The sequence below is a fragment of the Amyelois transitella genome, chromosome 7 (assembly GCF_032362555.1).
Source record: "Amyelois transitella isolate CPQ chromosome 7, ilAmyTran1.1, whole genome shotgun sequence".
Taxonomy (NCBI): domain Eukaryota; kingdom Metazoa; phylum Arthropoda; class Insecta; order Lepidoptera; family Pyralidae; genus Amyelois; species Amyelois transitella.
Window position 1 is genome coordinate 6,634,152 of NC_083510.1, and position 13,610 is coordinate 6,647,761.

The 13,610-nt window shown below is 36.7% G+C and overlaps 1 protein-coding gene across 1 annotated transcript; it reads left to right on the forward strand.

Annotated features, from left to right (window-relative positions):
• Window positions 1-2,788: 2,788 nt before the first annotated feature.
• On the forward strand, window positions 2,789-11,668 carry LOC106132934 (blood vessel epicardial substance-like). The gene is made up of 7 exons (XM_060945321.1): window positions 2,789-3,109; window positions 3,518-3,720; window positions 4,283-4,477; window positions 6,297-6,405; window positions 8,280-8,391; window positions 10,955-11,134; window positions 11,442-11,668. Exons 1-7 carry the CDS (start codon window positions 2,789-2,791, stop codon window positions 11,666-11,668), a joined length of 1,347 nt encoding a protein of 448 aa, XP_060801304.1.
• The last annotated feature ends 1,942 nt before the right edge of the window (window positions 11,669-13,610 follow it).

The following is a 13,610-nucleotide window of genomic DNA, read 5'->3' on the forward strand; positions in this document are numbered from 1 at the left end:
GGTAAATCATTCCGGGCCGGTCCGTTCGCAGCAGGAAGACATTATTCATAGTAAAATGTTTGATGTTTCAGAGGTACAGTTTATCTAAACTACAATTTCCTTTTAGTCAATTTAGTTTAACATGAAAATGGTGTCATGTAACTTTTAACCTTTAGACTAAAAGAGAAGTTTTATATGTTCTCTGCCCACTATATATAACAGAATGTGATCAACGGGCATATCGTGCATGTAGGCTCATATTATAAAATAAAATATCTACACATCCCAATAATCGTGTTACATACATCACATCAGTTTGATTGTAAATTACCTCGATCCAATTCCCGACTTCAAGTAAATAGTGGGCACTCTCATCAGGTCCAGCCATAACTTCGCCCACTGAGTACTGGCCATCTCCGGATCCGTCCTGGTCCAATCTTTCTTACTTTGTGCTTTACCTATCTACTCACAAACCCTAACACGTTTCGGGTTCATGGCCCAAATTGTATTTTAAGGGAATTCTTCTAAAACTAGTAATCTCATACCTTTATGTGAGTGTGTGTGTATGATAAATTTATAAAAATATGAGATACATACTTTCTTCTTTATCTTGAAATCTACGTAGTCATTTTCAACTCCCTTATAAACTCACGAATATCATTTTATTAGTTTAATAAAAAATTAGTAACTTTCCACTTTAATTCGACAATCAAAAAAGATTAAAACAATATTTTGCAAACAGTTGAAAGAATGCAGTATTTCGGATTGCTACCAAATTTTTTACATTCACCTTCCCTCTGGGCTTCACTAAAAATTGAAAGATGTTACCATTTGGCCATTTGGAATTCGTCGCTGCAATTGCTGAGTATAAAATATTTAAATTTACTATCGCTTTAAGGCCAGCGCTGGCTGCCATAAAACGTTGTACTCGGTACGTCTGTGAAATATTTTATTTACTTGATCCAAATTTATGTACCAGCGCTTTAGACATGTACTAGTCTGCATTTTAATGACATGTCCTTCAGGTCTAGACAATAATTTTACATATTTAATCATGTGAGAAAGGTTTAATAGCGCCACGTGGTTCCATTTTAGCACCATTTCATTGTTAAAGTATTACTTATTCCTTATTAGTTAGGGTAATTTTACATAGTATGTGTATAATTGCACATAAATAAAACATAACACAGTCAAGTCAAGGTGTGTTAGGGCGTGAGCTCATCAGCGCTGGTCACATAAGTGCCCAGAACCGAGGGTTGTTAATGCAATTTAATGTAAATGCGCTGATAAAACTAAGGCAATAAGAAAATAACAGAATGATAACTCATGAAGGGAGAGTATAATAGTACTGGGTACTACTAAAGTTCTATCGCAAGTTCTTTTTAGTTAGGTAAGTCGTTTTTGAAGTGATAATATTTATCCGAACTACTGGTCAATTTAACAGCAAGTAAAAATGAAATAACCCTTGAACTATCCTGAAAATAATAGCTCCCAACTAATATTATAAATGCGAAAGTTAATCGTGCTATCTGTGTTATCGGCATTTCTTAAATTAACTAAAAAATCTCTGGAATGATCAGGTTGAAAATCTTTTTCTCAAAATTTCCAAGTCAAGCTTACTTAAACATCAGTCAACCGTGTTCTTGTATAGCCTAACATTTCCTATTTTCTAAAACAAACAATGTAAAATACAAAAATGTTCTACATCGTATATCATAAACTGTCTTGCCCTTTATTGATACGGAACAAATTAAACGTTTATATTTATTTTGCAGCTGTTTTCTTAAAGTATACCTCCATGGCAGAAACCTCATGAATTTTACACATTCCGACAGCTTCGTGTGAATGCATCATAATTATATTTTCTCATATGAATGTGTTTATTACCACAACGTTGACGCCAGTTAGTACGATATAATTTTTTGGTTGTGGGAGTTAAGAATAGAGAGAGATAATTAAATAATCAAAAGATACCTTTTGAAAAATCAGTTTAATAAATTAATAATGCAAAAGGAACAATATTAGGAAAGTAATATAGAGCGCGCGTGCAGACCGTAGGGAATTGACGACGCTACCGCTACGAGCTCGGTGCTACAGCTACGACAGAGTGCTACGCCGTCGCCGTAGTGGTGTACAATTTCTTGCAGACTTTTGGTGACCTAAATGCATTTTAATAAGCCCAAGTACTTATGAAAACAATAATTATTTTCGACTTAAGTGCGCTATGGATTTATTACTATTCTGATAAATGCCGTCCTTCACATTTTTCAACGTATTATTATTTTTTGTTTATTAAAAAAGTTCTAGGTTACAAAACACTTTGATACTAAAAAGACTTACACAAATGTTATATTATAAAAAAAATCCGAGTGAGTGAATGATACAGGCACCTCGTAATATCTCATCGGAAGTCCAAACCCGTGAATGGGCAGTGAATAAAAGGTCAACATCGACGCGGCTTTCCTTATCCAACAAATTGTACTCGTATGTCTTGGCTACTTTTACTGCTTTTCTACATAGCAACAGTAACTTCTCTTTGCCAACAAATGCATCTATTTATCTCGAAGCAAACGCAATACTCGGAGACACAAAACTGTTTCATAAAACCAAAGCAATATGAAATGTGTTTGCGTATGGCGACAAATCTCTAAAAGTATTAAGAAGAAACGATTTTATTAATCATTCTAAATCAATATCAATCGAAGTTACTGATTTCTGGATGCCCTTTTTTTCGAAGACACTAATCGCACTCCTCATTACAGATAAAGAGCACTACGCTCGTACGCAACGAGGGTCGCAGGGTGTGGTGATGGAGTTGGTAATACTGAAAGCTCGAGCCCAACTGAATCGTCTCGTGTCGTCCGAGAGGCGCAAGGGCAGTAAAAGGGGGGAGGTCGAGGGAGGGGACGACGGGGCGCGGGCGGTGGGGCGCGACCGCGGCATGGCGCCCGCCGCGCCCGCGCCGGCGTCCGACGCTACCTGGCTGAACGCCACCCTCGCGTACAACCTCACGAGGCTCAACGTAACCTTCGACTCAGACTACGAGCTTCTCAATGCCAGCTCCCCAGATGAACATAATATACATTGGTTCTGCGCTAAGTGGACTAGTGCGCAGCAGGATCTCTTTCAAGTGAGTTTTTCTGATATTATACGGTGCTTCTTTTTTGTGTGACTATGCTACCTTGAGTGAACATGTGGCGTTTTAGTGAAACATCGACTTGACGTTACGGCACGACGTTACAAACAGCTTAGAGCTTCAGTTACTGGTTTTTATTCCTCCGTACGTTACTCCCGATTACATCCACACTTTCTGCAGAGGACCCCGGGATTGCCCTTTTACTTAATGGGATAAGTCAGGTACGAAGCGACTCCACTTTGACCTCCACAACTTTTGCGACTGAACTTACCCATATTGAATCATGGTAAAAACTGTGCTATATAAATGTGCCAATTCTCTTTAACGACAATTACGGGAAGAAATGGAGTGGGGTATTCTTAAATTCATTTGATAGGTTACTAAACTTAAGATTGTTAACAGGCAGCAAACCTGTGTTTCGCGATCGCGTTCCTAGCGCCGAAGAGCTTCAAGCAGAGCATTCTCGTGCTGCGCGCGCTGGCCGCGGCGGGCGCAGTGTTGATGGGCATGTGGGCTGGCGCCGAGGTGTGCGCGCCCGACGTGCTAGCCTGGAGCCTCGCTCTCGTGCTCGTCAATTCTATACACACTATATTTTTAATAATAAGGTAATGATCAAAAACCTATTTGCTGATAAGAGGATGAGGGAAACTGTATGAAAACCAGCACAAGCAGGAAACTGGATATGTTTTTGTGGAACCATGATCAAGGATAAATTTGGCACTGCAGGGTCACGAAGACCAGTCGAGAGTTGCTTCGGTGTAATTTTACATGTCTTGCCAATCTAGGATTTTGGTCATAGGCGGACCCAAGGCTCCTCCCCAGAATATCACCTTCGAGAACACGTAGAGCATGCTAGTATTATATCTCATTATATATTATCTTCGTAAGGAAGTGCTGCGTTCATTTCCAGACAAAATAAAGCTAATTGTACAGTGATGACAAATATTTGTGAACCTAATAATCAATATAAGGCAACGCAAAGTCGGTTGCCTTACGTACCAGTAGGGTTAGGAATCAGATATGTCTTTAGAAACAAAAGTGTCAAGAGCAATTAGTCTTGTTCGATCAGTATGGTTCAAAGCGACGCTGAAACACATATAAAATAGAAAAGCTTAAAAGTCAATATCCCTTTTATCCGAGGTCATAACAATGTCACTTTGTTTTTAGGTTTCTTCCACCTGCGTTGTCACTAGAGCTGACAGACTTATACCTGAAATTGTTCAAGCCACTGAAAGTAAACAAGAAGCACTTTCAAGAGTTAACTCGGGAGGCGCGCATAGTTCGGCTCGAGCCGGGGGAAGCATATGCGGTGGAAGATGTCACGCCCGCTGATGAGAGGCTGTCCATACTAATGAAGGGAAAGTGAGTAGCTAAATTTGATTTTTTTTACATTTATAAATTTACAGCCTAACCAGGTGAAATCAACCGTCCAGGCTCTTTCTGCACCTGATTGGAGGATTGCCTTTTTACGGTGTACTTGTATACCTGGCCGCCATCCTAGAACCTTTTAGCTATACTACGGGCCGTCCGATCAAAATGATTATAATACTAACACTGACTTTTCTGTTGCCTATTTCCCTGTTGATTGGAGTTGAAGCTCATATTTAATTATTAGTGTAATTATATACTTAGTCATGGTTAGTGCATTTAAACTAACTGATTGAATGGCATATCAGGATATCAAGGTCATGGTTATCTGCACTTCCGCGGGAACACAAATCAACGGGATTTTGTGTTCTACGCGGGCGAAGCCGCGGGTGCACTCTAGTATTGTATACGAAGCCAATCCAAACCTACCTCTCAAGAATAACAAACAAAGCAATAAAATGTTGAAATGTACTGTAGAGGTAGACACTACTTGCGTTCAATATTTTATTAGTTTTCGGTATTCGGTACATATAAAATTATGTAGATTTATGTGCAAATAGAAGTGATTTTAGTTGAATGCGTAAATATTTAGTGGAGAAAGCATTTTGGCCGGCAGAGTGTCTGCATTCGAACGGTCGCATACTACAAATTGCCCTATTTTGGAAACAGATACGTCAACTTTTTTACAACATTAGTATTTAAGTCAGAAGGTACGTGACTTTTGGATAATAGGTGCGGTCAAAAATACTTAAGAAATTCGGTACTTTCGAGTACTCGTAATACGTAAATGTAGAGTACAGACAAATATAATTATTTCGAGCTAACATAATGTAGAACCAATAACGTTAAGTGACGCACGTGTCCAACATTCATGACTATATGGGCTTGGCCATAGTCCCGCCATGGTTAGTACGAAACCCCAAGAGGCCTTCATTACATGGATAACTATAGTCATAAATAACTGTAACAGTTACTTATTGCATTTTATCTGTATTGTATCTAGGTGTTATACATGTAACTTTGTTATAAAAAAGAAAAATCGGTGGTCAGTCGTCAATGCTCTTTCACAGAACCTTTCAACCCAATTTGGATGGAAAATGTCAAATGTTTGTAAAAACTACTGAGCTGTAGAATTTGCTCTTTTAGGGAACGCTATCGAAGTCTCCTCTCTATAATGCTATTTAGCAAGTTTTATTTTTTATCTTAAAATCGTTTAATAGTTTTTAAGAAGTATTAATTTCAGAGAAACTTTTTGTGCCGTGACTTTTACTTGATTACATGTGAATCCCGGCACCAAGAGAAAAAATAATTAGACCCACTCCATCTCTTTCCCATTGATGTCATAAAAGGCGACTAAGGGATATGTCACTATTTCAATCTCAATTCTATCATTTAGCCTAACAGCTAAACGTGGCCTATATCAGTCTTTTAAAGACTGTTGGCTCTGTGTACCCCGCAAGGGATATAGACTATGTATGTGATTATATAGACATATAATCTTAAAATAAAATAGTACAATAAGTTTACATACATACAGACGTATGTATGTAAACTTATTGTACTATTTTATTACTGCAATGTACATGAATTTATACGAGAACATTTAATAATAATCACTCTACGCTTGTCTGGTAGTGAAAAACAGAAGCTGGCCCATCTCTTCCAGTAAAGGTTGTTAAATCCAATCAAGGGAAAAGCTAATAAATTTAGAATTCTTCTTTTATGCGATGGGGTAGCAACCTGTAACATACTTAACCTGTAAATCAGTTTCTCGTGGAGAGGACCATCCAACAAAACTTGTATATTGTTACAGAATGCGTGTGAGTTGCGACGAGACGCATCTGCATTACATCCAGCCTTACCAGTTCGTGGACTCACCAGAGTGGGAGGCCAACCGGGAGCAGTCCGACGATGTCTTCCAGGTAACTGAATAACACAACATAATATACATATCATCATTTAAAAAACAAATAACGCTATAAACATTAAAATGAAATAATGATAAATCCATATTCATAATTCCAAACTTAATATTAGAAATGCAAAAGTCTGTCTGTCTGTTACGCTTTTGTAAGGGTAAACTACTTGAATTGAACAGATTTTGAATTCAAATTCAAAATTTTTATTCATTGTTATAGGATACTTCATATCGCTTAATAATTGTCAAAACGTTTGGTTTCACAACATTGGTTGACGTCAAATAAATTACTTAAAACTAAGTTTACTGCCGCTTCCAAGGCGTCAGTGCAGAAAAAGCGGTAACAAACTGCACTGCAGCATTTTCTTCAACAACGTCAACTTCACAATTATCCAAACTTAGAATAGATTGTGGACAAGAGAATGCATTGAATCAATTTTGTATTAACGATAGTAGATGATGATTCGGATACAGATAGGTATAGGCTACATATTTTTTTCCAAAAATTCTAACAACAACGGAATAACTGGAAGTTTAGTTTATCGCAGAGATCTGGGCTAAAAAAGTAACGTTATAAAATTAGCATTCATACGAGTATTGTATACAACGTATACGATTTTCTTGTACTATAGCTATTTGATCGTACTCGGGCTGTCATGATATTTATATGAACAACTATACACTGACATTTCTTTAATCCGATAGTTAATTATTTCGGGTATTGATTTTATTCACGAACACCCTAAATAAATTACAGGTAGACAAGTGTGGTAAATTATTTAGTGTAAGTACATAGGTTAGGGAGAACAAATCGCTGCGTAGCACCTGTATTTTTGGGAAGCGACCGTTAAAGAGATACTATTACAAATATTAAGGTAAGGTAGTTTAACTTTTTGTTCAGTTGTTAGAAACTTTGTATATCATACATAACATTATCTGAAGATATACATATTTCTCTATTCAACCGATTTCAATTCTCATCTTTTTAGGGTCTTTTATCAAAATGGCAAAATCGAAAAACTAATAGTTTCATCATGTCTGACGAACATAGTTCGTATGTCAAAACCATATTTTAATTGGAGGTCCCTTCACATAGGTCGATTAATCGCGTAACAAACATGTTTACAATAAAATAATTTAAACATAGGTACAACGTAGTTTGTAAGTCTTTCGAGACAATAGGCTTTGTCTGAGGACATAGCCTATTATCTTAAAAGACTTGCAACTATAACGTAGTTAAGCTGAAAAATAAGAAAAACGTTGGATAAAAATGGGTTTCCATATTTCAAGCTCCTAATGGAAACCTACTGTTACTGCCAACAAGTGACACTTTAAAGTACCAAGTTTCAAAAGGTGCCGCGCAGGTGGTCGCTTCAAAGACGTCGTTTGCCCCATTTGCATCGCGGCACTTTTAATGAAATATGCAGGCATACCTCGAGGTCTCTTCCATCAAGTTAGCATCATCGATAACTAATTTTGAAACTTGATTTCCGTATAGTTTTGGTTTGTATGAACATGGGGATCATTTTCTTAACTTTATTATAAATTATAAATGACATAAACGCTGATCAAGTATGAAGAAGTTTCCTACAACTCGCGTGGTGAGGATTTCGTTCTTTCTTTTCTTTACGTTCGATCTTTTATCAAAAATGGCTGTCAGCGGTCAAAAGGAATTCTTAAAATTGCTTATATACGTATTTCTTCTGAATGTATAGTGATATCTTTAATTAGTTACTACCCTTTTTCTTTTCTTTTTCTAATCTTTGTTCTTTCTTCCAGATCAGTCATTATTTTATAGTTTTGTGAGAATAACTTTGTTTTGATGACTTCGAGTATTTATATTATCTATATGTATTATTCATATCCTCTTTGTTGTAGGTGACGGTGATCGCAGAAGAGGTATGCACGTGCATCTGCTGGCCGCGCATGCGCCTGGAGCGGGTCCTGCGTCACCGGCCGGCCCTTAAGGTCGTGCTTGACTGTCTCATAGGTCAGTCAACCCGTCAATTTGCTACATTTTTTGAGTTGGGACTTGCTCTTTCTCATAGAAATAAATACCTTTGACACCTCAATTATTAATGCCTGACGATCAAGATGGTTTTTTCACAGCAACATACCGTTGACCATAGCTAGATATTCATTAATCAGCTTCCGTAGTAAGGTTGTTTTTTTAAAATCATACATACATACATACATACATATGGTCACGTCTATATCCCTTGCGGGGTAGACAGAGCCAACAGTCTGGAAAAGACTGAATGGCCACGTTCAGCTATTTGGCTTAATGATAGAATTGAGATTCGAATAGAGACAGGTTGCTAGCCTATCGCCTAAATAAGAATCCCGAGTTTGTGAGCCCTTAGTCGCCTTTTACGACATCCATGGGAAAGAAATGGAGTGGTTCTATTCTTTTTTGTATTGGTGCCGGGAACCACACGGCCTTTTTTAAAATCCTTGTACGTATATTCCTAATTGCGCTTTAGCTCGTAAATCCATACTAACTAATATCATAAATGTGAAAGTGGTTGGTCCGTCTTTCACGTCAAAACCACTTATCATTTATATTCCTATTAATCAAAATACTCTTATAATAATATACTCCAATAATAATAACAATACAGCTGCACCCTCCGCCAATAAATTTCGGGGCCTGGGGCCCGCCATTTAATCAATAAACATACATCCTGCAATCTAAAACATTATTCTTTTATATAATCTTCTGCATTGAAAGAGGAAGAAGAGCATCAGGGTTTCAAATCGGTTAGGCGCCCGGTTAAACTACGAGATGTGTAGATCCCACCTCGCCTCGGCCGGGGCCATGTACTAATGTCTATTTTCGAAGTTATGTACATTAGTTTCAATAATAAGCGATGCTTTAACGGTGAGGGAAAACAGCGCGAGGAAAAACATAATCGATCCAATATGGTTTAGGTGTTTATGCAAAGGTTCCTCAGTATTTGCAGGGGAACCTTGCCTGAAGTCAGGTGGGAGTCACCTAATGATCTAAAAGGCATACTTCCGACTCTTCTCAAGGTAAAGATGGAACCGGGACTAAAGGAGAAAGAAAGAGTCTTCTGCATTAAAAATACCCATGATAGCCTACCAAAGGAAAAAGAAAAAGTTACTGAGTGTACTCGCAACGTCTGTAACCGGCAGAAATGGAAGCACATCACTGAGAGAACAATCTTCGGGAAAGAATACCACCTGCCGAACACCTCTCCGTCTACCTCGTCTGCGCAATTACGACCACTCTGACAATAGTGTTCGACTAAGAAGAAGAGAGTTTAAGAAAGAAGAACTTTTTAGGAGTTTTTAACTTTTTAATCCACATCCACATATATAAATATTTATATTTTTGTACGTTTGTTACAAAAAATATTCAAATTGATGTTCACTGTGACGTTGGCTACATTTCTCAGGTGTTTCCCACGGAAAAGCTTGTAATTGTATTAAATATTCTGAATACCTAGCCTTTTTGTACCTTAATTCGATTCGATTTGTATAAAAATACCCTTTTGATGGAAATAATAACGGGTCCCCTAACAAATTTACTGATAGAATCGCTGGCACTTGGTCTGAAGATTACACGCCGATGACGGGGCGGTTTCGCACGAAGCTATTATGAGCTGAGTCTACAGAATAAACTGCAACATAAAAATGTTATTTTTAAGTTAGAACGTTTGAAAACAATAATCTTATGATAGGTCAAATTATTTAATGAGGAGTTCATTCTAGATTCCAAACTCTTATGATTAAAGTTAAAGAGGTTTAATAATCGTGCTGCAATAATAAGTGACAATAGGTAAAGATTTTTCTCAGTTTATAATGTCCAATATAATCTGTCAAAAAGGACGTTGCTTCATGTCAGACTGTATATAATTTTTAATTATATAAAGAAGTATATAATTTTCAATTATGGCTTTTTTATATATTAATAATACTTATAAGTAAATTATTTGTCCGTAAAAGAAGGCTACAATATTAGCAAAATAATAAACTCGGGATTCTTCTTTTAGGCGACGGGCTAGCAACCTTTCCTATCTGAATCTCAATTCTATCATTAAGCCATACAGCTGAACGTGGCCTATCAGTCTTTTCAAGGCTGTTGGCTCTGTCTTCCCCACAAGGAATATAGACGTGATTATATGTATGTATATATATATACGGAACAATTGGCACTGGTAAATGCTAGGCTACGAGATGCTACGATAGTTAGAGTTATGTTTACTTCATTGTTAACAAAACTGTTAAAAAATTTGCTACGATATGATAAGGTTACGACATTTCTACAAGATGCTACGACGTTATATGTATATTGAGGTTACTCCGAAGTAACCGAAAGTTATATATGAACATTTATTGGATATAATTGTATTTATAACTTCAAAAGTTATTGCTACAAATAGTTTTAATGTGAAATTTGAAAATGTCGTCATCTTTAGATTATATTAATTCGATGGTTAAGCAAAAGCTAAATTTACAAAATCTGATAATGCATCGCAATATATCTATACTTCTTATTTTTTTTTTACAAATTCTCTTAAATATTTCAGGTAAAGATATAACTCACAAACTGTATTCAGTGAGCGAAGGGCTCAGCGCTGGCGGTTCAGGCGACCGTGAAAGTGCGTCTGCGCATCTGACGCGCTCCGCCAGTGTGGACGCCGTGCACGAAGGCACCCGGGGTCGTCTGAGGAGTCTTGCATGGAGAGCACGAAGCTCTGCGCCCAAGGGTATGCAATAATAAATACAAACGTATATATTAAGATTTCATCGCTTACGGGAAAGAAAGATCATAGTCACAAGATTACGAAAGTTGAATGGTTTATGATTGAATTGAAATTCGGATATACTAACAGGTTGCTAACAGAATCACAAATGGTTACATACTTTTTGGTTCCAGTAAGTGGAAGGTCCTGTATTTGTAGTCAATATAGATGCGGTGGGGTATGTTATGACACGAAGCGCCTCAAGTCTGACGTGGGAACCACCATTTCTGAACAAATGTTTAATATCTGCATATCTGCTTCTCAATTTCAGGAAATTCATACTGGCAGCCGCTAATAGCTCGGCAGTTCCTTCAAAAGTCGCCATTTGGGCGTGTCATATCACAACCGCCGCGGCTGCTCACGCAGGTGTCTTCCGCCAGCTTGCAACCTCCAGCGCCCGCGCGCCGGCGCAGTCCTCCGCGGCGGTCGGCGTCGTTTCGGCGAGGCCGTGAGGTTAAGTTCGCAGAGACGCCAGCTGCGCCCGAGCAGGCTGTGTGACGCGGGCCGCGGCCCCAGCCTGAGCTGGTGCCGCTAGTCGCGCCGCGCCCGCACTCACCGACATCACCGCTACGGTACCCCTGACCGAAAATGGAGCGAACGATCATGCCGCATACTACGGACTTTTAAATATCGTCAAAAGCAATAAACACGGGTGGCTTTAAAAACGTAAAAAAAATTTTGGAGCAATTTTTGTTTATGAATAGATTGATTTTTTGAAGAAATCTGAAGCATTAATTAAAATTATTTTTGCAATCCCATAGATATTAATAAAGAAACTAATGACATTCGGCATAGAAAGTCGCTATTTCTAAGTTCTTACAAGACTAGAAGTTTTTATCGTAAGTTTTCGTGTCTCGTAAACTAAAATTATTCTGAAAAATTGGCTGCAGTTTATAAGGCCGGTCTGCATAAATACTGGCACGGCATCTTCGTAAGTACAAGTCAATCGTTTATAGAGAGCTTCCTTTTATAAATTATAATACCAGTGACTGTTAAAAAATAGCCTTATCGTTCGCTCAGATTTAATAAATTTAATGGTCGGCATAGAGAGACAATTTGTGACTGTTGACGAGTGACAATTGATTAGAAGAACTTGTTGATTTTTACGGGTGATAGTGTTAAACTTGGTTTTTAAAAATAAAGTGTGAGAATTTAGACTAGTTTAGCGTTGTTTATATGGTATATTTACTTGTGTTGCAAAATAATACGCTCAATCGCAATGGACAACATAACAAAACCTTCGTATATTTTACTTTACACTATATTTTATTTTAACATAAAGTAAGGGTTCTCGCCAAAAGCGATGCGTAGATGACTGCGTTATTTTCCAAAGTTATGAAACCTTAACAATGGCAAAATTGGAATCTATGAGAAAGTATGCCGTGTTCATAAAATGGGAATAATTGTGTTTTATAATATTCCGGTTTGTATGGTTGGACCGCTCTTGGAGAAAACCTGAAACTAACATCAGATAGCTGAGCGTGATTAGTTTGGAACAAAAATATGTATATGGAATTGTAAGTACCTAATTTTGATTATTTGACAACCGATAATTCAAATGTGGAATTTTAAAAGTATTTTAATATAATAGTAATTGTTTATTAGTATTAAGATGTGTTAAATCGTGATAAATAGTTAATGCAAGGGTTTATATTCAGTAGATACATACAGAGTGTTTTAAGTGGGGCGATAATTTTAAATCTTTGACAAATGTGTACAACAATGCAATACAAATATAAAATGAAAACCAAAACATTTTCAAGATAACTAAGTGATCGTCCTTTTATCTTTATCATTTATAATTATTACCTGCTATGAAACCTTCAATTTAAAAAGAAAAAATAATAGCGCGTACTTATTAAATGTTTTTTAATAAGAACGCATAATTAATTTTTCTTTAAAAAAAAACAATTAAACTTACAACATTACTATTAATTAAATAATCGTACAATAATGCAGATACATGCATATAAATGAGCTTACTGTTATTTACCTATATTAAGGTTAAAGATTGCATTAAAGCCCAGTTAAAATAACTCTGTAAATTATTCAGTAAAGTTCTATTTTCATGCTCCTTGTTATATAAAAATCTACTGATCTTGTTAACTTACTTCGGGACTCTAATTTTTGTTTAAAACATGAGAAAGTTTTAGATGAAAAATATAATGAATGCTTAAAAATAATGTATTATACACAATGTATAAGCACTTTACCAACATTGACGTTGTGCTAGATCACAAAAGTGCAAACTATTTATATCTAGTTATTTAAAATATAAAATAAATTATATGTGGGGCCTAAATTTAAGGCAATTCATAATATTCTTAAAGGCTCTTTCAAAAACATTGAGTTACTTTACCTTCTCCAATTCTAAACTTTCTTTTTTTTGTATCTTTTCATACATTACTTGATTTTAAACTTCCGTAGACAGAAGTAACTA

Excerpts from the sequence above, each read along its gene's own strand:
- LOC106132934 (XM_060945321.1), top strand. The coding sequence starts at position 2,789 with ATGGAGTTGGTAATACTGAAAGCTCGAGCCCAACTGAATCGTCTCGTG. Across the intron at positions 3,110-3,517 it reads CGCAGCAGGATCTCTTTCAA|GCAGCAAACCTGTGTTTCGC; the intron begins GTGAGTTTTTCT and ends GATTGTTAACAG. Across the intron at positions 11,135-11,441 it reads ACGAAGCTCTGCGCCCAAGG|GAAATTCATACTGGCAGCCG; the intron begins GTATGCAATAAT and ends TCTCAATTTCAG.